The sequence below is a fragment of the Mya arenaria genome, chromosome 5, assembly GCF_026914265.1.
Source record: "Mya arenaria isolate MELC-2E11 chromosome 5, ASM2691426v1".
NCBI classification, from domain to species: domain Eukaryota; kingdom Metazoa; phylum Mollusca; class Bivalvia; order Myida; family Myidae; genus Mya; species Mya arenaria.
In genome coordinates, this window is record NC_069126.1 from 71,210,245 (window position 1) to 71,237,612 (window position 27,368).

The 27,368-nt window shown below is 37.3% G+C and overlaps 1 protein-coding gene and 1 long non-coding RNA gene across 9 annotated transcripts in view; one reads left to right on the forward strand and one right to left on the reverse strand.

Annotated features, from left to right (window-relative positions):
* Positions 1-1,588: 1,588 nt before the first annotated feature.
* Positions 1,589-10,422, reverse strand: LOC128236057 (uncharacterized). Its single transcript, XR_008261240.1, has 3 exons — positions 10,338-10,422; positions 2,825-2,927; positions 1,589-1,839 (listed from the first exon to the last, which is right to left on the reverse strand). It is a non-coding gene; the product is annotated as an uncharacterized LOC128236057 (long non-coding RNA).
* Positions 7,228-27,368, forward strand: part of LOC128236056 (uncharacterized) — a 52,338-nt gene continuing 32,197 nt past the window's right edge. For 6 of the 8 annotated variants that reach the window (XR_008261236.1, XR_008261233.1, XR_008261237.1 and 3 more), the window contains exons 1-2: positions 8,097-10,380; positions 12,333-12,395. Coding sequence is in view for 1 of the 8 variants with exons in the window: in XM_052950875.1 (XP_052806835.1) it covers positions 10,268-10,380; positions 12,333-12,395 (176 nt within the window). In the remaining 7 variants the exon portion in view is untranslated. Of the gene's footprint in view, positions 7,300-8,096; positions 10,409-12,332; positions 12,396-27,368 lie in introns of those variants that run through there. The other 2 variants (XR_008261235.1, XR_008261234.1) reach the window with 2 other exon arrangements.

The following is a 27,368-nucleotide window of genomic DNA, read 5'->3' on the forward strand; positions in this document are numbered from 1 at the left end:
GAGTGCTTTAAGGAAGCTCTCACAAACAGGGCGTATATCATGACCTATCAACAATTAAGTAGGACTTTCATTCGGGAAGGACATATTTCAAACCACATTATTTTTCACGTAAGCAGAACTTATCTAAAATTTTAAAATAGGGGTTAGTTCAAACGTGTTGATGGAAATAAAAATGATAGTTTTGTCAAACACGTCCACAGTTATACGATTTGTTACAAAATTATTAAACGCAGTAAAATAGGTTTTCATTGGCGTTTATAATACACAAAGTCATTTCCGTTTTAATCAATAAATAAGATAATTGATCTCAGCTATTTGGTCATGGTCCCCTGTTACGAGGTTTTCTTCCTGATATATGCTTGATAATGTACACACTTGCAGCGTGATTTATGAACGGGACAAAACTCGAACTACGTCGATCTGAAAATATGTTTGTATTCATGTCCCATACAAAAGTGAGCCTACGCTTTCAAGACAGTTACCATTTCCCCCGATGTCCGTACGCCCTCTTATGATTCCTCTTGTAACTGCTAGAAGGATTAAGAATTTCCATGGCAAAATATTCACCACACGGAGGTTACATTTAGAGTACATGTATCGGCCCGGTAACTTCAAGGTCAATGTCACACGTCATGACTTAAAGGGTCAATGGCCATTTTTGAGTGCGCACAAGAACTTATTTACCGATCAAATGGTCGCAAAATAATTTGTTGCAAATGTTCCAACATCGTTCAAACATAAAAAGCACATGTTTCCTCGATCTTCAAGATCAAGGCCACTATAAGTCTTATGGCCGCTGATCATTTCCGCACATGAACACCTCAACAAATTGAAGAATAATAACTCGTCATAATTGTTCACAACACCATGAAGACACATGATCAAGCCTTGTAGTTCTCCTAGAGATAATCCCTTTTAGCTGTCCGTTCAACAACTTCGAGCTATGGTGTTCATAAAACGTATAACGAAAAAGGTAAATCTACACGAATAAAAAGAACCAAAAAAGTAATATTGAAATAAGGCATAGTGAGAACTTATCACATTTGTTGAATAGTATAGCTGTATTTCCCCTTCTTGTGGCTGTGGTTTCCCGCCAAAACAGTCCGCTTAAAAAGCTCCGCCATTGTGACCGGAAACAGAGCCATTTTGACCGGAGAATGAAGCGGCATCATTTTCGCGCCGATAGTTTACATTTTTGAGAAATGGTGCCGATGAAGTAAACTGCAATTTGTAATGCTTCCGGTTCAATTTTTCGTCGTATGGAACGGTCTGTGACACTTGGAAATAAAACTCACAGACTTCAAGGAATCTGTGCTGATGATATTAAGTCGTTTTGAAGATCTCGGTTCTATTGCACATAATTTAAAATTGTCTGCGATCGACTCGTTCAGGAACACTTAAAGACTTGAAGTAATCGGTGCAAATGCTATTATATGTATGCAGTTTTCAACGCTAAGAATGATCTGAAACAATCCTTGGAGGAACTACAGGCTTTCAGGAGTGCCAATGGTTCTAGAGAGGTGTTATGTCCTTAAAATCAGAGGAGGGACATTGAGAAGATAACACACAAATATTGTTCAATCTATATTTTTCCATATTTTCCCAAAATATAACACAGGATGAACTGTGTTACCAGCGAAGCAGAAGCTGCAAACACTATTGTGAACTGTTCAAATAACGCCGCCCAGTTACGCCGATTTTGGGCACAATTTTAATCACCTCAATTTCGTTTTTCGCCCAACATTTGACCTATTGCACGGGCTGCGTCGTTTTACTTCCCCTCCAACGCCTCCTCTCTGTCTGGATGATAATAGACGGGTAATCCAGTGGTTCGTATCTCTAAAGAATCGTATCAAACAAGAACTAAAATATTTAAAACTATGATCATAGAGTTTCATTATATAAACATCATTGCTCTAACACTGGGAATAAACAAAGCAAGCCATTATTATAATTAACATTACAGTACAATATTTGCTGATGTTTTATTCAAAATGCCAAACATCAGTAAATTATTGGAATAAAGTGACTTAATACGCTGAAGCATTCTAAATTAATCGAAACAGCTCCAAATATTTATGTTTTAAGAATATCACGAATCTGCACATGTTCACTATTGACATCAAAGGACAGAGAGCTTAGTTATGTATAGACGCAAGATAAAACTTGATATTTTTAAAGGAATTCATCATCAAAGAAGAGCAGTCGCAGGCTGCCATTTCCCCCATCGAATTAAGAACAGTAAAGGATACCAATGGACATTTAACAAAGCGCAATAACTCAAAAAGTACTGCAGTTAGAGTTATGGTTCCTTTGGACTGCACTTCTGCCCAATAAAATATACCTGTATATGAAGTATCAAGTAAGTAACACAAACAGATCAAATTATGCCAAGGACAGTATTAACAGCGAGCAATTACTAAAATAATCCTGCAGCAAGAGTTGTTTTCTGTGCACTGCACTCCTCTTCAATGAGATCTATTTGCATATGAAGTTTGAAGTCAATACCTCAAAAATTGTCCGGACAAAATATGAAAATACAAGAAGGGCAATTACTAAAAACATTACTACACTCAAAGTTATAGTTTCTGTGCACTGGACTTCTCCAAAATAAGGTATGTCTGAATATGAAGTGCAAAGTCAATACCGCAAAGACTTATGCCATGGAGTTATGGTTCCTGGTTAACATTATTTGGTATTTGGATTTAAGGTAGTCTACACTCTTTTTAAAGAGCAACATATCTGGTGCAATAAGGAAGAGAGAGAGAAAATACGAAGGAATATAAATAACAGAGATTTGTTGAAATTCCGTTTGCAATTTTACCAAAACAAATTAATGCTTTTCGACAGTATGAGTATGGTTTGTGTCAGAATGTTGCAGACCATCCAATATACATATCGTGTGGCTCCATGGTGATCTTTTGTTTCTAAAAAAAGAAGTTATTCAATAAAAAAGCGATCCATAAGGACTTAAATTTATTTTATTGTTTCAAAAATGCAAATATGTTTCTTGAAATAAATGTCATCACCACAATGGCAAAATACAGTATAGAATTTATAATCAGTGTCAAACATTTGGTAACATGAAACCATTCCTAATATTGTTAAACTTTTGCGTTATATTATTTAAAACACAACTTAAACAAGATACACTTATGCTATACCAAAAGAAACACAAAGAACCCATATTCAATAAAAATACACAAATCCATAATAATGGATGCTGGTTTTTAAAACCGAAATACAAGTGAAAGAAAAAGAAGCATATAAACTATTATAAATATGTCCTGGACCCTGTTTCGAAAATATATCTTTGCCGCTGCTTAAGAGTGCTCAGGTTAACCTGTAAAGTTACAAGCAGAATCTATGTGATAAATACGATATTTCAATAGAAACGCAAATTGCGCCAAAAGCGAAGTTAAGTCAGGAAATGTACGATCTTAAGCCTTGGGATCTTTATTGAAATGGGACCCTGGCCATCAAGAACATAACGGTTACGGCACAAAGCATTTATCAAAATTACACGAAAATCATCAACTAGACTTCGTTCATTTGTGATAAATTTCAATTTTGCAATTGAAGCCCGTGTCTATATTTTGTTGCGATACGGTTTCACAGACTAGATCAAGAACGATGTTCGTGCCATGTCATGATTTTTTTCCGCAGATGAACGTTTGATTTTCATTTGATTTGGCATTTAAATTTCCAGTGTAATGGAGCATTGCCCTTTATAATACCCATAAGTGTTGTTATTATGATTCATTATGTGTTGTCATTGGATCCTCTGCATGCTTAAAGTGATAAATTATCACGCGCCTGATGTATACTTCACCGGCGATTTAAGGACTGTGGTGACTTCCAGCGTACTTCAAGATACATTTTCCTTAAGGTTTCTGCTTTACTCGTACGTCGTTTAAGAAAGTGGCTTTATATCTTCAACTACAGCAAGCATGCTAATGGCCTGAAGCCTCGGTTTTGTCAGATCTCCCGAGGTCCTGATTCCCGGTTGTCTAAATTGGACTTATCTACAAGCTTGGTACCAGTATTGGATGATACCACACTCTCCCCCGTCCTATTATTAAGGTTGAGGATACGTGACGCTGGCAGACTTGTTTGACCCCGGTTGGACCATGTGACTTCAAAGCTTATGACCTACTTTGAAGCCTCAGACAGTTGAACCCCAGAGAGAACCTCTGCGATACTGTTGGCATGACTAGGACCCTTTAAAGCAGAACTGGACGGACTATTTTGAGGCTTCACACGATACCTCAAAGTGTCTAATTTCAGAGAAAACCTCTGTACTAGTTACTGAGCATCACTACTCATCAGCCCACTACCAACCGCAGCATCTTTTCTTTGAGAAAAAGTTGCTAGTTTGAAAATATAATTACATTATAAGCACTAGATTGTATTAGTTGAACCCCATAGAGATCCTCTGCGATACAGGATGACATGACTATGGCCCTTTAAAGGAGAACTGGGCGGACTTACTTTAGGTTTCTCACTATACCACAAAGAAAACATGTCTAATTACAGAGAGAACCTCTGTATAAGCTACTAATGAGCAGCACTACTCATCAGCCCACTACCAACCACAGCATCTGTGTCTTGGAGAACAATTTGCCAGTTTGAAAGTAGAATTACATTATAAGCACTAGATTGTATTAGTACTTCAAAAGACAGAACATCCCTCTCAGTTTGAATATGTTAAACTTATAGTTTAAAAAACACTCCTACTTTAGTATAAGACAGAACCTCGCACAAAGTTGGGAGCTTTATTTTAGTTTACAATACTAAACATCTCTTGAAAATACACTCTTAACTCATGGTGGGACAGAACATCTCACCAAGTATGATCTTGCAAATACCAGTATTATGACAAATGACTCTCGTTATCTTCCTTAAAAAGTTAAAATATAAAAATGTGAACATTGTGACATACATCACAATAGCTCATTTTGACAAAAGGTAAGTTGCTATATGACCGAAAATGTATTATTTAAGTCCAAAATAGAATTTTCCTCCAAGCCTTATGATGTTACAACCACCCCTATAGACCCCATATTAGAACCTTTCTCTCAAAATACAGTCGATCAGTGTTTCGGTTGTGGATTTGGAGGACAACCCTCAGGGGTAGTCTGAGGACCTCACCAACGCTTTGCGCAGTGACCCCAAGGGAGCCGAGAGATGACCCCTCGTGCCACGTGAGAGACCAACGACTGAAATATGGAGAGTCCGTCTCCAGCAAGAGACGGCCAGCTTCCATACCTTCATTGGCTCAGTCTTGGCATTTTTAGAGGCCAACACAACTACCATATTGGTATCACAAAGGAGATGACAGTGACTAGCAATGAAAACCGGCAGCGAGGGCAGCACCCATTCTCTCTCCCCATGTGTGAGACAGAACATCGCACGAATTTGAGAGACTTGTTGGACTCCAGCATAGAAAGAAGATGGGTAACCATCAAACAGTGCAGCAATGCTGTGACTGCATTGCCAGACAATACAGTCTGCTGGTAGGACAACTGATATCGCTACACAGATGTTTAACTTGGAACTACTTTAAGGCTTTGGACAGTGCTACCTTAAAGCTAATCTTACACTACCAGAAAACATTATTCTGGCTTGGTTTCTACTAACCTTCAGAACTCTTGTTAAGAGCATAATCCTCCTATGGCTATGGATAATTGTCTATCACCCCGCCATGTCTTTCATGTCCTCTGGGTTTCCCGGGCTTTATGTACCCTTTTTACAGTGACCCGAAGTTTTCCCGAACAGTCCTGACCATTGTCATTTGCAAACTGTATACACCGGGCTTTTAACGACACAATGTTGTCCACTTACTGAGTCTCTGCGCAATACTAGCACCTTCCACCGGGTTACTTTGCTGCCCAACCGTGGCAACCTTTGCACTATCTATATAAGTGTAACCCTAGTCATCTATGCGAACCATAAGCCCAGCTTCTTTATCCAGCATACTCTTGCAAACCCACCTGATAGTTTGGGAATTCATAAACTTTTCAGGCAAGAGCCAAGGGTCATAACTCAAGTTCTGCCAGCTCAGTAATACCATAATGTCCCTCCCAAATTGGAGTACGAAATTGGCTTTCAAAACGTAGTAATCAGCTGCTTTGCAGCAGCAGAGAGCACACAAACATTCTTCATCTGTCCTACCAGAACATTTAGCATAACGAGTGGACTTTAGACTAAACACACTCCACTTAATCTGTCCAACCAGAACACTCAGCATAACTAGTGAACATTAAACAAATTGCATCCCAATTCCCCTCCCATACAAAAATTATGGATTCTGAAAGGGATCTTATTAATGTGTGCTGCCTATTATCACGTAACCGAGTCACAACATCAGTGACATGAGGGTCGCTGCAACTATGGACAGATTTTGGTGAAAATTCTGCCGAAGACATTAACTTTAGGTTTTGTTTAACCATTCTGTGGTTTGTTATTGACAGGCTTGTAACAATCGGCCTTAAATCCGATTTACCTGACAACACACAGTACTCCTTACTGGGGATTTAGACTCATTTGTAAACTTTGTAAACAAATAGCAAAAGTCCAAAACATTGACGAATTGCAATCATATCATGGTCAAGTAATTCATTAAAGAAATACTCGTAGACATATTATATTGTCTATAGCTTTATAAGACATATATTATCTTGAGCTTTATTGCATTGAATCTTGGAAAACAAGCTTACATGAAATGTGACCAAGGCAGAACAGCTGAGTCACAAAGCTTCCGAGTGGTCAAAAATTACAAATGTTCTTTTCGACATCCGCTACCACCATTGTGGAGATTTTCAGCTTACTTTAAGAAACCAATTTACAAAGGTTTCGTCTCAGCTTTCCCGATGCCCTAGTTCCCGGTTATGTTGTCATTAGATCCTAATCGTGCTTATAGTGATGAATTTAATGTTTTTGCACATTTTTCAATTTTAAATGGGTTAAAGACTTAAGCACGCTGCGCGTCTGAAATATTCTCCATGAGCGATACAAGGACTCAATTAAACAGACATTCAACAAAAAGGATTGCAGTCTCTATATAAAAATGAGCTTATTTTGCAAAAAGTTGGAAAACTGTAAAGAACGGTAACCCCGCTAGAGAGTTTTTGGGTACCGCTAATAACCGCATAGTAGACATAACGTTTTTTTGTTAACGGTGCTCGAGGTTATTTTTCGTTGGGTTAAATAAAATAGAAAAAACTGGCGGCAAATTCGGACACAATTAGTATCGGTCCAGATAAGTAACCTGTTTATAAACAAACCGTGTAGGAATAGGTGCTGCATTTTGTTCTGTCTGTACAGATTTATGTAACCCACTTATTGTTAATAAGGAGACCGCTGATGTGGAAGTGCTCCCTTATATATATATATATATATATATATTAGTCATTCTAAAATGCCGTCCAGGCTTTTTTTTAATGATGGTTAGCCTGGACGTCATTCATAATAAAATTCGTAAACATGTTCAAAATGCCGATCAGAATTTGGTCGCAAATTTATTGAAATTATTCCAATTTAGTCTACTAAAACAAAAAAAGAACACTTTACCTGTTAAAACTAATCCTTTTTACATCAATTGCACTATATATTATAAAATAATCACGTTCCGAATTGTTAAAACAACATACATTCCAGACTTACCATCATTAAAAAAAAAGCCTGGACGGCATTTTAGAATGACTAATATATATATATATATATATATATATATATATATATATATATATAGGGTCGTGCTAAAGGGCTGACCATATAGATATAGAGAGAAAAGGCTGACGAGGCCAGAAAAGGCTGACCAGAAAAATGAAAAAGGAAATTTTTAATGTTGCATTAGTCTCATTGGGTTATTTTAATTTCTGTGTACTATTTTATAATTGATATATTATTCAAAAATTATAATATTTATAATATATATATAAGAGCGTTTAGTTGAAGATGGATGACTTTCTATCTTTTGAAATACATGTATCTAATTACACTATGTCTTCACAATTGATCAAATGTATCCATCTATTGTAAGACATATGCATTAAAGGACTTTGAAAACATTTTATTTCCGCTGGTGTCGAACCCTGATTAAATTAAACATCATCTAAGTTCCTGGTCAGCAAAGTTCGAAAAAGGCTGACCATCAGTTGGATTTCGAATTAGACTGACCAGGTTGGTCAGTGATAAGAAATACATGTTTCTAATTACACTATGTCTTTAAGATTCACACATGATCAAATGTATCCATCTATTGTAAGATTTATGCATTAAAAGGACTTAAAAAAACATTTTATTTCCGTATTAAACATCAGGTTGCTCAGCGAAAAGAAATACCTGTTTCTGGTTAATTTCAAGTCAATAGTATTCTATTTATAGTGTTATCATTCTGTTATGTTTATAGGAAATAAAATAAAATCATACATTCAAGAAAAGAAACAGGCTGACCAGTACATGAATAAAATGATTGCTTTAGGTTAATGCTATTTTGAACATGATTTACATATCTATATAACTTCATAATTCAACCTTATTTGTACCCAAATGAACACAATTTCATGGGCCGAATGCAATAGGCCAAATCGACATAAGAGTGTTAATGTTAATCGTGACAGTTTTATTAGGTCCAAGTGACAAATTCTCGCTTGAATGATCATAATGGAAGGGATTGCAATATTTATCATACTTATTGGGCAGATTCATAACTTATTTCATTATTCATTAAATACCAGTTAGTATGTGACCTAATTCAAATTTAACAATTTTAAAAACATACCTTTAAATAACCAAACAGTAAATGACATGTCAGCACTGGACACTGAGTTAAACCATTTATGCATTTTGTCTAAGAATGTCCAACTGTTAAAGCCGTAATGATTTTTTTAAAACTTGAAGTCAAAGGTTAAACACACAAATACTGAACTGTCTAAAAATCAACTAAACAGAAATCCAAGCAAATTTATAAATGAATTCACAATTAGATCCAAATCACATGACACAATTTATCTAGAGCAATACCTGAGTTTTCACTTTTTTTTTGAATACTTGAAAATTTAATAATAAAAATTCAGAAGTATTGAAATATATTTACTAATCTTAATTACTCATAAACAACGGTTGGCATATCTTGTATTAAGGCAAAGTTCACAATTATAAAAATTGTTTAAATCTTATATTGACTTAATAACGCCAATAACGCTTGGTTATAACAAAGAAAAACTTTGACAGTATCTTATCAATTATCCACACTCTCACCAAACCAGTACCATGCATTAGTCACTTTTATTTAGGGGCTTATTTCGTTTTTTTTTTCATTTACTCATATTTACAGTGCTGTACAAAGTTATACAAAATTAGACATTATTAACATCAAAAGTTACCTATGAGTTATTTATTCAACAAAAAGAAAAATGATAAAGAATTTAATTAATACGTCGACTTGAATTATTGTATTTTTCAATATAAAATCACTATTTTATAACATTTTTTCTTAAAATACATATAAATATACAATATTCGTAGTGGATAGGTACATAATTAAACATAAAACTTAAAAATAATAATATCAAAATCTTTTCAAATCCATTTTTATTTTACTGGTCAGCCTTTTCTGGCCTGGTCAGCCTTTTCCCTGTATATTTTTATGGTCAGCGCTCTGGTCAGTCTTTTAGTATTGCCCATATATATATATATATATACATATATGATATTAGGCAATGTAAACATCAGATCAGAGCTGCAAATAACTTTTTATGTAAACTTTGTTGTACGCCCTTATGTAATTTCGCGATTTGAAGTGTTCATGTTACTTTCATTCACTTAAGTATAATGTTGTAAAGGCTTCCATGACTAAAATTGTCGCTTTTTGTAATTCTGACGTCTCACATAAACTGAGGGGTATGAGCAAACAGAAGTCAATGAGGCAGGCCATGCTACTTAAGTAAACAAAACTGTGTTTAACCATTTTATATTTGATATAATTTATTTGTAGGTGTATATGAACATTTATTGTTTGTTACTCATCAGGGCTTTGTTCAGCTGTTATTAGCCATTATTTATTTCTATTCATAATGCCAAAAAGTTTATATTTTTTACAATATGAAGCTTAAGAAAAAAGAAGGTTTAATTTGATCCTTAATTGACACAAAAAGATACTTTCAGTTTTAAATAGCAATTTTAACTTTCTTTGTATACTACAAATTTGAAGTAAAGCATTATACAGTGCACATAATATATAAGTATTGCTTTCAGAACCAAGATGAACAGAGAAAGCAAGCTACCGAGGCAGTTACAAGAATGGACAACGCAAGAAATACACTTCAACTTACAGTCTTCCCATTCAGCAGTGTTATATCCAGAGATGTTAAAAGTGTATGTTCCTTTTGCCGCTTAGATGTTGGTAATAATTTGTGTTGTGTAATTTCAGTTTACAAAATAAAGATTTTCTTCAACAAACCCTAATACTTAATGTCTAGTTAGTACTCATTTTTTACTTAGTAGATGTTCATATAATATTATATTAAAAAGTAAATACCTAAACACCCTTAAAGCGACAGTCCGCAAATCGGGCAAATTAGCCATGAAAAAAAAATAAAATTCATCTATGTGTTGATAAGCATTCCTGACTGACGAATCCAAAAAAAATTTGGTTCAAATCGACCTAGAAATGAGTTTTTCGTGTCATTTTCAATATCTCTTCTTAACTATCGGCCCCCGAGAGTTAACGGTTATATAAATAGAAAAAACAGTGGGATTCCAAAGTTCTTGCGCATGCGCAGGGCGATACTATTTCCCGGTCTCTCCTCGTAAAATCCGGTCTCATCCGGTCTCATAATTCCCGGTTCATAACTTATGGCCCCAGGCAACGGATTGTGTTGCTGATGTTTATAACACGATTTTGACAATCTTATTTGTTTTTATATTTAACAAAATGGTATAAAATATATAAACATTATGTCTTAATTTATGCAATTTGTTATAGGTATACACTATTTATGCAATTCGTGTTAAAGGTGTAGAGAAAGATGCGATGCAGTACAAATGCTCATGTTTTTTGCATAAAAGATTGAGGACGGCTAGAGTATGAAGTAACTTAGAATTGCACCTTTTAAATTATGTTATGTTATGTTATTGTTCTTCCTTTTATGTTTACCCCGACATAAAAAAATTTAAGCATAAATGATTACAATTGAAAAATTCCATGTTTGCATATCCGACTCATATCTGATTTACATGTAGTCAAGCATTGTTATTTTTTGTATTACTATTATCAATAGTATACTTATAACTGAATTTAATATGAAAAAAACACACACTCAATGTGTTTGTTATTCATGACATTAATTTCAGTACATGTGCATATTTCATGTTTTTATCTTTGCCTAAATTTATTTTATGTTTAATTGATATAAAATTTGAAATAAATAGTGACATAATTATCATCAAATATCTAATGTTTTAATCAACTGTAATCTTTTGTAATCCTATTACCCCCCGCGGTCATTAACACCTTTTTGATCACGCCCCATAGCTACTATAAAACAGAGACCGGAGGAGACCGGGACCGGATGAGACCGGGACCGGGAAATAGTATCGCCCCCAAGAGTAGTCGGAAAAACCGTAGACCTACTTTCTCTTTTGCCGTCTAAAAATAGCAACTTTCGGCAATTTTCAATTTGTTAAATCTAAGTTATTAAAGCGATTTTTTAAAAAATAATTGCGGTTCAGTCGGTCTGAAACAATGTGGAACTTATTAAAAACTTTTGAAATACGGTTACTTTTGCGGACTGTCGCTTTAAATAGAATGAACATACTCCCCCACCGACTGCCACCCCTCCTGGTATAATAAAGTCCACAATTTGTACAGGCATTATGCTTGATTAATCTTTTGCTGGCCTTATCACAATTTAGCTGATTCTCCTAAGTTTTGTTTTCCCTTTACTGATGGAAGATATTGTTTTACGCCTTGCATAATCATACCCAAATTTGCTTCCTGAATATTGTGCATTTTTTGTATTTTCTGAATCTGTATTAGTAAACAGCAAACATAGGCCACTCGGTGATTAACTTAAAATACTGCGAAAGGCGGAACAATCTGGTGGGTTTTTGTGACTGATATCAACGAACAATGAATAAGGACATTTTCACATGCCTTTTTGAAAATATGTAAATATGATAGTACAGATTGTTTCGTCATAAAAATGAGTAAGAGCATTGATGTATCTGTGCATTTTGGATTATTTTGTAAAAATAATATGGTTGCTTTAAAAAAAAAATGGGCTGATTTAAAAAGTATGCTTTACATTTTAAGTTCTGCTTTACAGGCTGTGTAAAGGGCAAGGAGCTGCAATTTGGCAATGGGTGGCACAACATGTCAAGTCTACAGAGTAAGTCCTGCAAATTACAAGAGATTTCATAACAACACAAAGTCTTACCACTATGAAGTTTTACCATGCTATTTGGAGAAGTCGTCCAATAGGTGTATTAGATAGTGAAACATGAAAAAGTATGTTTGGCCCTACAGACCCTTTATTTGTCAAGCATGAGGGTAACAGGACCCCCAGCAGAAAATGTCTTGGGAGGGGGGGGGCATGATACACAAGACTGATACACCAATAACTTTACTTTCTCAATATCATAATCATACAAGAATGTAGATAAAATTATGTATGTTTGCAGAAAAAACATTCAAAGAGTCTTTTCTGCATGCTACATGTTTGTATTAATCCCCCACCACCTAGTGGGGAGGAGATTATAGGAATGCACTTTGTCCGTCTGTCAGTCCGTCCGTCTGTCAGTCCGTCCGTATGTCTGTCTGTCTGTCCGTCACATTCCGTGTCCTGGCTATAACTTACTTATGCATTGATGGATTACCATATAACTTGGTACAAATGTTGTCCTCATTGAGACGTTGTGCAGTGACCTTGACCCGGGTCCATACCTCAAAGGTCACACGAGACATTTAAAGGTCAAAGTACACATGCTAGTGTCCGGGCTATAATTAACTTACTTATGCATTGATGGATTACCATATTACTTGGAAAAAATGTTGTCCTCATTACCGATCTAACAACTTGTATTTTCTATATTCCCACTCTTGACCAGTTGTTGTGTACAATTTTGGTCAGATTCAACGTACCAGTCAAGTTGCGTGAAAAACAAAATATGCTAAAAAAACAACGGCGGGGAATATAGCCGTCCTTTGGACTGCCATGTTCCTTGTGAAGGCAGAAGTACCTCAGCATTGTATCCTAAAGGCTGCTGCCTGATAGCGAAGATGTCAACAGAAAGAAAGCGTTGTTCTAAAGTTAGTTTTTAAAAAACAAAAACAATAGAAATAAACATTCCAATGTTTAACAAATTTTGTTTCAATGTTTACAACTTTCGTTCCAATTTAAATTAATTATGCCATATTTTTTTAATTCAGTTTAAATAAAACATTTTGAAGTCTATCTTTCTGTAGTGGTGTAATAATACAGAATCAGACTGCAGATCAAAGTACTAAATTCCTACCGCAAGCATCTTTTTTATCATACTGTATAACTTTTAACCCTAAAGATGCTAAGATGACAAATTAGGGATGCAATAAGGCAAGATGTACAAGCCAGAAAGCAGGATGTACATGTCTGAAAGCAAATTTTTCACACATTCACACTTAAAATACTGGATAGGTTTTTGTAAGGATAATCCAATATATGCATACATACGGCTTATATACATGCAGTCATCCTTCATATATATACTATTGCCACATTGAGCAGATTCGTTAGGAAAAGAAAGAAGTGCAAATCAACATGGTCTGACTGATTTTTTTTTCGAAATGCACATGAAGATTCTGTTAACATACCACTATGCTGTTTCAATCATCCATTATGTACATCATGTACCTACATACCAGCATGCTGTTTCAATCACCGTTATGTACATCATGTACCTACATACCAGCATGCCATTAATGAACCTTTTCATCATGCACCTAGAGGCCATCATAATCAAAGCAGTGCAAAAAGTCTCCCAGTATTATATTTCTCCTGTGTCGTCACTCACCTGTCTGGGTCAGCTTTGCTGTGATTCTCTCCACCTCATTCTCAAAATGGCCGACATATATCAATGTTGTAGTTATCTCCCCTGTGAGAGCAGCTCTTCACTCCAGTAAGGCTTGTTTGGTGTCCTCAAACTGTTCCCCACCCATATTGCAGTTCACTTTGTAACTGGGAGCAGATGTCTTGATTTAACAAGAATTAATTTAATTTAACTACAATTTAACTACTACTACAGATTGATTGGACAAAGGCTTCTAAAGTTATTGATGGGACAAGACCGATTTTAGATAATTTCTATAATTAAAGGGGGATTACTCTTGAGTGACTAGTGACATGGCTGGTTATCAAACTTGTCCAAGATAGTATGCCCATACACATTTTGACCAAATTTGGTGATGATTGGACAAAGCTTTTAAAGTTATTGAGTGGACAACATACTGGCGGAAGGCCACCGCTTGTCATATGCTGCAGGTAAAACTATAATACATTCCATGTTATGAACACTGCTGTATAAAACAGTTCTTAACTAGGCATATGCTACGTTATGTGTAAACTACACCAAGCTTCGGACATAATTATCAGAAAATAGTTAAAATAGCTAAAAGTTATAGTTGCATTCTACCTTAATAGCTAAAAGTTCCTTACATCTTCTCACTTATTTAGGTGACATAAAATGAATATTACTGTAACTTTAACTTTTCTCAAAATGAACAGTTTATTACAGCCCCATTTGCGGATGATTTTATAAAACCAAATGTAGAACTTTTCTAAAAAAAAAATAAAAACGTATCAATGTGATAAAAATCAAGACAAGAAATAACTTCTATTGATAAGTAGTACTGTATTGGTCATGTTGATTGATGCTATATTCTATTCAGTTTATAACGATTTTTAGCTCACCTGTCACTTTGTGACATGGTGAGCTTTTGTGATTGGCTTTTGTCCGTCGTGCGTCGTCCGTCAACAATTTACTTAAAAGACATCTCCTCCTTAACCGCTGGGCCAATATTAATAAAACTTCATAGGGATGTTCCTTGGGTGGTCTTCTATCAAAGTTGTTCAAAGAATTCAATTCCATGCAGAACTCTGGTTGCCATGGCAACCACAAGGAAACACTTTAAAAATCTTCTTCTCCCAAACCACAAGGCTTAGGCCGTTGATATATGGTAGGTAGGATCAACAAATGGTCCTCTACCAAGATTGTTCAAATTATTGCCCTGGGGTCAAAATTGGCCCCGCCCCGGGGGGTCATGGGTTTTCTCTATATGTTTATAGTGAAAACTTCAAAAATCTTCTCCTCTGAACTTACTTGGCCTAGAGCTTAGATATTTGGCATGATTCATCGTCTAGTGGACCTCTACAAAGTTTGTTCAAATTATGGCCCTGGGGTCAAAATTGGCCCCGCCCCGGGGGGTCATGGGTTTTCTCTATATGTTTATAGTGAAAACCTTAAAAAATCTTCTCCTCTGAACTTACTTGGCCTAGAGCATAGGTATTTGGCATGATTCATTGCCTAGTGGACCTCTACAAAGTTTGTTCAAATTATGGCCCTTGGGTCAAAATTGGCCCCGCCCCGGGGGGTCATGGGTTTTCTCTATATGTTTATAGTGAAAACTTAAAAAATCTTCTCCTCTGAACTTACTTGGCCTAGAGCTTAGATATTTGGCACGATTCATTGTCTAGTTGACCTCTACAAAGTTTGTTCAAATTATGGCCCTTGGGCAGGGTTCTCAATAACTTTTCAGTGAACAGGCCGTTTATAAAAAGTAACAGGCCCAAATTGGCGGGGGGTCCGGGGTTCCTCCCCCGGAATTTTTTTTATGTGAGCGCGTCATTTCCTGCATTCTGGGGTTATTTGAATGCCTTTTAAATCACCCCTTTCAAGTGCAATTTTATAAGTAATATCCCCTAAATATGCAGATACAAGTACTGCAGAGCAGTAGTTGTATCAGGATCTATATCATAATGCAATTATATTTATTTACCAAATTTCAACAACAAAATATCCATTTGAAAATTGTATTTTCAACACCATATACAATGTATTAACAAAACTACAATGCAATTGTACTGTGAAAATACATAAGGCACATTGAATTAATATGAACAGTATTCATTACGCTTAACCCTGTTATTAACACATGTCACTGTCCTCATCTGATGAACTGGACGAGTAGTAGTCCCCCTCCCCCTCAACAAGTATCTCCTTGAGGACTGCCCGAATTTCCTCCCTACAAGGTGTGACTGTGTCCAGTGCCATGCATGTGTCAGTCTGAACACCTACCGTCACTGGACATCTTAATCTTTCTGGTGTTGGAGCACCCAACTTCCGCCTTGGTTTCTCTAACCACTTGGCCACAGCCCTTTTGATGACTGGTTTACTGTGAAGTTAAAGCAAAAATTTAAAAATTTACCTTACCCAACCCACTTTATATGGTGAGTCTTTAATATTGCTACGATTTTTTCATACAGAATAATGATAATGATAATAGAGTAAACTTACCTCCTTATCAAATCTTCGTAATAATGCATCTTGTACGGAATAAACAACGATCAAAACTTCAAACAAAATAAACGGTGGAAATCGAACGTGAAACAATAAACAGAACACAAAATAAACGGTGGAAATCGAACGTGAAACAATAAACAGAACACAAAATAAACGGTGAAAATCAAACGTGAAACAATAAACAGAACAAGATATTCATAAATGCAACTGTTTTATTTCATTTTTATCTTATACTCACTCGACACAGGGTGAAAGAAATCGTGTATTTTTCTTTTCTTCATTTTTACTAGAATGAGACGCTTGCTTCCAAGCGTTTTATCAATCGTCTATCTACACGGACTAGTGAAGTTTATTAAACGGCGCCATAAAGAAATATGCGGGACCGGGCGAACGCTAATCAAGTCGTCGTATTTAAAAGGCAATAACTTTTTTATTCGTTGACGGATTTAAAAAAATTAAATTGTAAACGATTTGGGAACATTTAATTTTTGTTACTAGGCGATTTTGAACAGGCCCAAATGCCATTTGAACCGGTCATTTTGGCCGGCGGCCGGTTCTTATTGAGAACCCTGCTTGGGTCAAAATTGGCCCCGTCCCGGGGGGTCATGGGTATTCTCTATATGTTTAGAGTTAAAACTTCAAAAATCTTTTCCTCTGAACTTACTTGGACTAGAGCTTAGATATTTGGCATGATTCATCGTCTAGTGGACCTTTACAAAGATTGTTCAAATTATGGCCCTTGGGTCAAAATTGGCCCCGCCCCGGGGGTCATGGGTTTTCTCTATATGTTTATAGTGAAAACTTCAAAAATCTTCTCCTCTGAACTTACGTGGCCTAGAGCTTAGATATTTGGCATGATTCATCGTCTAGTGGACCTCTACAACGTTTGTTCAAATTATGGCCCTGGGGTCAAAATTGGCCCCGCCCCCTTGGGGGGTCATGGGTTTTCTCTATATGTTTATAGTGAAAACCTTAAAAAATCTTCTCCTCTGAACTTACTTGGCCTAGAGCTTAGATATTTGGCATGATTCATCGACTAGTTGAACTCTACAAAGTTTGTTCAAATTATGGCCCTTGGGTCAAAATTGGCCCCGCCCCGGGGGGTCATGGGTTTTCTCTATATGTTTATAGTGAAAACTTCAAAAATCTTCTCCTCTGAACTTACTTGGCCTAGAGCTTAGACATTTGGCATGATTCATCGTCTAGTGGAGCTCTACAAAGTTTGTTCAAATTATGGCCCTTGGGTCAAAATTGGCCCCGCCCCGGGGGGTCATGGGTTTTCTCTATATGTTTATAGTGAAAACTTCAAAAATCATCTCCTCTATTAACTTACTTGGCCTAGAGCTTAGATATTTGGCATGATTCATCGTCTAGTGGACCTCTACAAAGCTTGTTCAAATTATGGCCCTGGGGTCAAAATTGGCCCCGCCCCGGGGGGTCATGGGTTTTCTCTATATGTTTATAGTGAAAACCTTAAAAAATCTTCTCCTCTGAACTTACTTGGCCTAGAGCTTAGATATTTGGCATGATTCATGGTCTAGTTAAACTCTACAAAGTTTGTTCAAATTATGGCCCTTGGGTCAAAATTGGCCCCGCCCCGGGGGGTCATGGGTTTTCTCTATATGTTTATAGTGAAAACTTAAAAAATCTTCTCCTCTAAACTTACTTGGCCTAGAGCTTAGATATTTGGCATGATTCATCGTCTAGTGGACTTCTACAAAGTTTGTTCAAATTATGGCCCTGGGATCAAAATTGGCCCCGCCCCGGGGGGTCATGGGTATTCTCTTTATGTTTATAGTGAAAACTTTAAAAATCTTCTCCTCTGAACTTACTTGGCCTAGAGCTTAGATATTTGGCATGATTCATCATCTAGTGGACCTCTACAAAGTTTGTTCAAATTATGGCCCTGGGGTCAAAATTGGCCCCGCCCCCTTGGGAGGTCATGGGTTTTCTCTATATGTTTATAGTGAAAACCTTAAAAAATCTTCTCCTCTGAACTTACTTGGCCTAGAGCTTAGATATTTGGCATGATTCATCGTCTAGTGGACCTCTACAAAGTTTGTTCAAATTATGGCCCTTGGGTCAAAATTGGCCCCGCCCCGGGGGGTCATGGGTTTTCTCTATATGTTTATAGTGAAAACTTAAAAAATCTTCTCCTCTGAACTAACTTGGCCGAGAGCTTAGATATTTGGCATGATTCATCGTCTAATGGACCTCTACAAAGTTTATTCAAATTATGGCCCGGGGGTCAAAATTGGCCCCGCCCCGGGGGGTCATGGGTTTTCTCTATATGTTTATAGTGAAAACTTCAAAAATCATCTCCTCTATTAACTTACTTGGCCTAGAGCTTAGATATTTGGCATGATTCATCGTCTAGTGGACCTCTACAAAGCTTGTTCAAATTATGGCCCTGGGGTCAAAATTGGCCCCGCCCCGGGGGGTCATGGGTTTTCTCTATATGTTTATAGTGAAAACCTTAAAAAATCTTCTTCTCTGAACTTACTTGGCCTAGAGCTTAGATATTTGGCATGATTCATGGTCTAGTTAAACTCTACAAAGTTTGTTCAAATTATGGCCCTTGGGTCAAAATTGGCCCCGCCCCGGGGGGTCATGGGTTTTCTCTATATGTTTATAGTGAAAACTTAAAAAATCTTCTCCTCTAAACTTACTTGGCCTAGAGCTTAGATATTTGGCATGATTCATCGTCTAGTGGACTTCTACAAAGTTTGTTCAAATTATGGCCCTGGGATCAAAATTGGCCCCGCCCCGGGGGGTCATGGGTATTCTCTGTATGTTTATTATAAGTGAAAACTTCAAAAATCTTCTCCTCTGAACTTACTTGGCCTAGAGCTTAGATATTTGGCATGATTCATCGTCTAGTTGAACTCTACAAAGTTTGTTCAAATTATGGCCCTTGGGTCAAAATTGGCCCCGCCCCCTTGGGAGGTCATGGGTTTTCTCTATATGTTTATAGTGAAAACCTTAAAAAATCTTCTCCTCTGAACTTACTTGGCCTAGAGCTTAGATATTTGGCATGATTCATCGTCTAGTGGACCTCTACAAAGTTTGTTCAAATTATGGCCCTTGGGTCAAAATTGGCCCCGCCCCGGCGGGTCATGGGTTTTCTCTATATGTTTATAGTGAAAACTTCAAAAATCTTCTCCTCTGAACTTACTTGGCCTAGAGCTTAGATATTTGGCATGATTCATCGTCTAGTAGACCTCTACAAAGTTTGTTCAAATTATGGCCCTGGGGTCAAAATTGGCCCCGCCCCGGGGGATCATGGGTATTCTCTATATGTTTATAGTGAAAACTTCAAAAATCTTCTCCTCTTAACTTACTTGGCCTAGAGCTTAGATATTTGGCCTGATTCATCGTCTAGTGGACCTCTACAAATCTTGTTCAAATTGTGGCCCTGGGGTCAAAATTGGCCCCGCCCCGGGGGGTCATGGGTTTTCTCTATATGTTTATAGTGAAAACCTTAAAAAATCTTCTCCTCTAAACTTACTTGGCCTAGAGCTTAGATATTTGGCATGATTCATGGTCTAGTTGAACTCTACAAAGTTTGTTCAAATTATGGCCCTTGGGTCAAAATTGGCCCCGCCCCGGCGGGTCATGGGTTTTCTCTATATGTTTATAGTGAAAACTTCAAAAATCTTCTCCTCTGAACTTACTTGGCCTAGAGCTTAGATATTTGGCATGATTCATCGTCTAGTGGACCTCTACAAAGTTTGTTCAAATTATGGCCCGGGGGTCAAAATTGGCCCCGCCCCGGGGGGTCATGGGTATTCTCTATATGTTTATAGTGAAAACTTCAAAAATCTTCTCCTCTGAACTTACTTGGACTAGAGCTTAGATATTTGGCATGATTCATCGTCTAATGGACCTTTACAAAGATTGTTCAAATTATGGCCTTGGGGTCAAAATTGGCCCCGCCCCGGGGGTCATGGGTATTCTCTATATGTTTATAGTGAAAACTTCAAAAATCTTCTCCTCTGAACTTACTTGGACTAGAGCTTATATATTTGGCATGATTCATCGTCTAGTGAACCTCTACAAAGTTTGTTCAAATTATGGCCCTGGGGTCAAAATTGGCCCCGCCCCCTTGGGGGGTCATGGGTTTTCTCTATATGTTTATAGTGAAAACCTTAAAAAATCTTCTCCTCTGAACTTACTTGGCCTAGAGTTTAGATATTTGGCATGATTCATCGTCTAGTGGACTTCTACAAAGTTTGTTCAAATTATGGCCCTTGGGTCAAAATTGGCCCCGCCCGGTGGGGTCATGTGTTTTCTCTTTATGTTTATAGTGAAAACTTAAAAAATCTTCTTCTCTGAACTTACTTGGCCTAGAGCTTAGATATTTGGCATGAATTATCGTCTAGTGGAGCTCTACAAAGTTTGTTCAAATTATGGCCCTTGGGTCAAAATTGGCCCCGCCCCGGGGGGTCATGTGTTTTCTCTTTATGTTTATAGTGAAAACTTAAAAAATCTTCTCCTCTGAACTTACTTGGACTAGAGCTTATATATTTGGCATGATTCATCGCCTAGTGAACCTCTACAAAGTTTGTTCAAATTATGTCCCTGGGGTCAAAATTGGCCCCGCCCCCTTGGGGGGTCATGGGTTTTCTCTATATGTTTATAGTGAAAACCTTAAAAAATCTTCTCCTCTGAACTTACTTGGCCTAGAGCTTAGATATTTGGCATGATCCATCGTCTAGTGGACTTCTACAAAGTTTGTTCAAATTATGGCCCTTGGGTCAAAATTGGCCCCGCCCGGTGGGGTCATGTGTTTTCTCTTTATGTTTATAGTGAAAACTTAAAAAATCTTCTTCTCTGAACTTACTTGGCCTAGAGCTTAGATATTTGGCATGAATTATCGTCTAGTGGACCTCTACAAAGTTTGTTGAAATTATGGCCCTGGGGTCAAAATTGGCCCCGCCCCGGGTGGTCATGGGTATTCTCTATATGTTTATAGTGAAAACTTCAAAAATCTTCTCCTCTGAACTTACTTGGACTAGAGCTTAGATATTTGGCATGATTCATCGTCTAGTGGACCTTTACAAAGATTGTTCAAATTATGGCCTTGGGGTCAAAATTGGCCCCGCCCCGGGGGTCATGGGTATTCTCTATATGTTTATAGTGAAAACTTCAAAAATCTTCTCCTCTGAACTTACTTGGACTAGAGCTTAGATATTTGGCATGATTCATCGTCTAGTGGACCTCTACAAAGATTGTTCAAATTATGGCCCTGGGGTCAAAATTGGCCCCGCCCCGGGGGGTCATGGGTTTTCTCTATATGTTTATAGTGAAAACTTCAAAAATCGTCTTCTCTGAACTTACTTGGCCTAGAGCTTAGATATTTGGCATGATTCATCGTCTAGTTGAACTCTACAAAGATTGTTCAAATTATGGCCCTTGGGTCAAAATTGGCCCCGCCCCGGGGGGTCATGGGTTTTCTCTATATGTTTATAGTGAAAACTTAAAAAATCTTCTCCTCTGAACTTACCTGGCCTAGAGCTTAGATATTTGGCATGATTCATCGTCTAGTGGACCTCTACAAAGTTTGTTCAAATTATGGCCCAGGGGTCAAAATTGGCCCCGCCCCGGGGGGTCATGGGTATTCTCTATATGTTTATAGTGAAAACTTCAAAAATCTTCTCCTCTTAACTTACTTGGCCTAGAGCTTAGATATTTGGCCTGATTCATCGTCTAGTGGACCTCTACAAATCTTGTTCAAATTGTGGCCCTGGGGTCAAAATTGGCCCCGCCCCGGGGGGTCATGGGTTTTCTCTATATGTTTATAGTGAAAACCTTAAAAAATCTTCTCCTCTAAACTTACTTGGCCTAGAGCTTAGATATTTGGCATGATTCATGGTCTAGTTGAACTCTACAAAGTTTGTTCAAATTATGGCCCTTGGGTCAAAATTGGCCCGGCCCCGGGGGGTCATGGGTTTTCTCTATATGTTTATAGTGAAAACTTCAAAAATCTTCTCCTCTGAACTTACTTGGCCTAGAGCTTAGATATTTGGCATGATTCATCGTCTAGTGGACCTCTACAAAGTTTGTTCAAATTATGGCCCGGGGGTCAAAATTGGCCCCGCCCCGGGGGGTCATGGGTATTCTCTATATGTTTATAGTGAAAACTTCAAAAATCTTCTCCTCTGAACTTACTTGGACTAGAGCTTAGATATTTGGCATGATTCATCGTCTAATGGACCTTTACAAAGATTGTTCAAATTATGGCCTTGGGGTCAAAATTGGCCCCGCCCCGGGGGTCATGGGTATTCTCTATATGTTTATAGTGAAAACTTCAAAAATCTTCTCCTCTGAACTTACTTGGACTAGAGCTTATATATTTGGCATGATTCATCGTCTAGTGAACCTCTACAAAGTTTGTTCAAATTATGGCCCTGGGGTCAAAATTGGCCCCGCCCCCTTGGGGGGTCATGGGTTTTCTCTATATGTTTATAGTGAAAACCTTAAAAAATCTTCTTCTCTGAACTTACTTGGCCTAGAGTTTAGATATTTGGCATGATTCATCGTCTAGTGGACTTCTACAAAGTTTGTTCAAATTATGGCCCTTGGGTCAAAATTGGCCCCGCCCGGGGGGGGTCATGTGTTTTCTCTTTATGTTTATAGTGAAAACTTAAAAAATCTTCTTCTCTGAACTTACTTGGCCTAGAGCTTAGATATTTGGCATGAATTATCGTCTAGTGGAGCTCTACAAAGTTTGTTCAAATTATGGCCCTTGGGTCAAAATTGGCCCCCGCCCCGGGGGGTCATGTGTTTTCTCTTTATGTTTATAGTGAAAACTTAAAAAATCTTCTCCTCTGAACTTACTTGGACTAGAGCTTATATATTTGGCATGATTCATCGCCTAGTGAACCTCTACAAAGTTTGTTCAAATTATGTCCCTGGGGTCAAAATTGGCCCCGCCCCCTTGGGGGGTCATGGGTTTTCTCTATATGTTTATAGTGAAAACCTTAAAAAATCTTCTCCTCTGAACTTACTTGGCCTAGAGCTTAGATATTTGGCATGATCCATCGTCTAGTGGACTTCTACAAAGTTTGTTCAAATTATGGCCCTTGGGTCAAAATTGGCCCCGCCCGGTGGGGTCATGTGTTTTCTCTTTATGTTTATAGTGAAAACTTAAAAAATCTTCTTCTCTGAACTTACTTGGCCTAGAGCTTAGATATTTGGCATGAATTATCGTCTAGTGGACCTCTACAAAGTTTGTTCAAATTATGGCCCTGGGGTCAAAATTGGCCCCGCCCCGGGTGGTCATGGGTATTCTCTATATGTTTATAGTGAAAACTTCAAAAATCTTCTCCTCTGAACTTACTTGGACTAGAGCTTAGATATTTGGCATGATTCATCGTCTAGTGGACCTTTACAAAGATTGTTCAAATTATGGCCTTGGGGTCAAAATTGGCCCCGCCCCGGGGGTCATGGGTATTCTCTATATGTTTATAGTGAAAACTTCAAAAATCTTCTCCTCTGAACTTACTTGGACTAGAGCTTAGATATTTGGCATGATTCATCGTCTAGTGGACCTCTACAAAGATTGTTCAAATTATGGCCCTGGGGTCAAAATTGGCCCCGCCCCGGGGGGTCATGGGTTTTCTCTATATGTTTATAGTGAAAACTTCAAAAATCGTCTTCTCTGAACTAACTTGGCCTAGAGCTTAGATATTTGGCATGATTCATCGTCTAGTTGAACTCTACAAAGATTGTTCAAATTATGGCCCTTGGGTCAAAATTGGCCCCGCCCCGGGGGGTCATGGGTTTTCTCTATATGTTTATAGTGAAAACTTAAAAAATCTTCTCCTCTGAACTTACCTGGCCTAGAGCTTAGATATTTGGCATGATTCATCGTCTAGTGGACCTCTACAAAGTTTGTTCAAATTATGGCCCAGGGGTCAAAATTGGCCCCGCCCCGGGGGGTCATGGGTATTCTCTATATGTTTATAGTGAAAACTTCAAAAATCTTCTCCTCTTAACTTACTTGGCCTAGAGCTTAGATATATGGCATGATTCATCGTCTAGTGGACCTTTACAAAGATTGTTCAAATTATGGCCTTGGGGTCAAAATTGGCCCTGCCCCGGGGGGGTCATGGGTATTCTCTATATGTTTAGGCCTAAAAAAAAAATATGTCTGTTTCCTGTAACCCGACCGACCGTAATTTTTTACCGCCGACCGCAATTTTTTTATGCCCCAAAATTCGAAAAGTCAGATTTTTAGCGATCTCTGGCCTATGATGACAACGATAATTTAAATATTTTGGTAGTGTCCGAATCGTTGCATAGTTACAAACGTTTCCGGTTTGGCAAGTTGAAACAATGGCAAAAACCTTAATGGCTGTGACATTAAACTGCAGGGCTTTCAATTGACCCGATCTCCCGGGTTTTGACGCACAGGAATCGTAAATGACCCGAAATCAACGCATCATCCATTTGTAATATGCATCAGTTTTGACACGGGATATTTCGGTGTGAGAGTCGGTATCATCTGAAAGGAGCCTCAATGCATGATCTGAATGTTTGTTTAACCCGCAAGAGCAATTTACACCCGAAGTGACAAGTGATTATCGATCTGGAATCTGATCGGTAACCTTGTCAATTAGCAGCACTCAAACTCAATGACGTAATATTAACTCCGCCCATTATGCAAATTAACGGATACCTTCCGCTTTTTCGCTAAGTGCAATGGTTTTGAAAAACAACAATGCTAGGATATATTTTGTTCATTTATTTTAAGTTTTTTTTTTATTATTTCTCCAGTTAATTAAAAAATATTCTTATAAGTTTTTAATGAGTTAACAGAAAAATAAACATTTTTCATACCACATGGTCTAAAAAGCACGGAAAACAGGAGCACGCTAACTTCCTGTCAATTTTAATGAAAGTGAAAGGAGAACTACGTAGATCGTTGTCAGTGTTATAGTTTAGTTCTATCACGGACCTGGTTTATAGGTCCGTGGTTCTATAACAAAACTGTTATGGTTTTGCCATTTATGAAAAATACGATGTTGCAATACTGGCAATAGGAACGTTAAATGTTTTTGTTTACTTCCGGAAAAAAAGATAAACCTGAAAGTGAAAGTTAAAGTAAGAAAGATGTCGTTGCAACTAAACAATCGCTGGTGCATATTGGAATTTGACAAGGATGCACTGGATTACATAACGAAGATGCATTAACTAAATAATATGTTCGTCAGAGTCAGAACATATTTTACCAAGTTTTGACTCTGGGAATGTTTTAACCCCCGTAGTCCAGAAAAGGAAAAAACAACAGGGTATACTATTGAAAGTTACATTGATTATCGTGCTTGAGATTTTTACAGAATGAAGAGTGGATCTAATACAGCAGATCTTTTTAAAACACTGAAAATTGTTCAAAAAAAATAAGTTGTGAAAACTATTTAAGGTAAACATATTCCAGTCCAATCTGTTATTTTACACTGTTCGCTGTCGAGTCAGCAGGTAAGGTTTAAGTGTCCAAGCAGTGAACAGCGTAGACCATGGGGCTACACTGGTCCCAAAGATCTGTACAATTCTGACAGCCTCTAAGAGTTAAATGGTTTAGTCATTGATTCTAGTCATTTATCAATCGAAGTATTGATTTATATAAAATTATGTTTTGTGGAGATTCTTGCCTGTTCTTGTTGTAACAGCATTTTATTTTATAATAGTTGTCATGTACATTTAATTGTAATACAACTTGATATTATTACACAGTCTATCTTAAAATAGTCTGTGCAATAATATCATGTTTTATTATTAGAAAATGTATGCATTTTGAAAGTTTTGTTAAAAACATTTGCCAAAAATAAATTGTCTAAATGTTCTTTGATTCACTCTTTCACTGGGTTATATTTGCAAAGTCTAAAGATGAACTGCTTCCCTGGTGAACATACTGACAATGCTCAAAATTGCACATAATGTTGCCACCACTGGGAGTCGAACCCATGGCTTGCCCTTCAACAGGATGCATTCTACAACTGAAATACATGTACCATGGCTAAAAATAACTGATAAACAATGCTGTTTCTTTGTCAAGCTTCACCTATATATACATGGGTGAAAGTTTTCAGTATTGATACTGAATTCAGTATTTTGGAAAATATTTATCCTTTACAATGTATTGTGAAAATGGCATTTCCCTATGTAAACACTCTATTTTCAGTATTTTGAAAATTCAAACTTTCACCCATGTATATAGATGTGAAAAAATCACTTAGTCTTGATTTATTACAATGATGATGTATTTTATGTTTTGATGTCTGTCAAGCTAGCAGTTTTAGATATAAGTGGCATAAAGATTGAATCTATATATCACACTGAATTCTTATTAAAATAATTCACCTGAAATAAACTTGAATATTGGATCATTCTGACATTTAAAAAAAAAAAAAAAAAAAAAAAAAAAATCCCTACCTACCGACCCATCTTTTTTTCAGCATGTTACAGGAAACAGACATATTTTTTTTTAGGCCTTATAGTGAAAACTTCAAAAATCTTCTCCTCTGAACTTACTTGGACTAGAGCTTAGATATTTAGCATGATTCATCGTCTAGTGGACCTCTACAAAGTTTGTTCAAATTATGGCCCTGGGGTCAAAATTGGCCCCGCCCCCTTGGGGGTCATGGGTTTTCTCTATATGTTTATAGTGAAAACTTCAAAAATCATCTCGTCTGAACTTACGTTGCTTAGAGCTTAGATATTTGGCATGATCCATCATCTAGTGGACCTCTACAACGTTTGTTCAAATTATGGCCCTGGGGTCAAAATTGGCCACACCCCGGGGC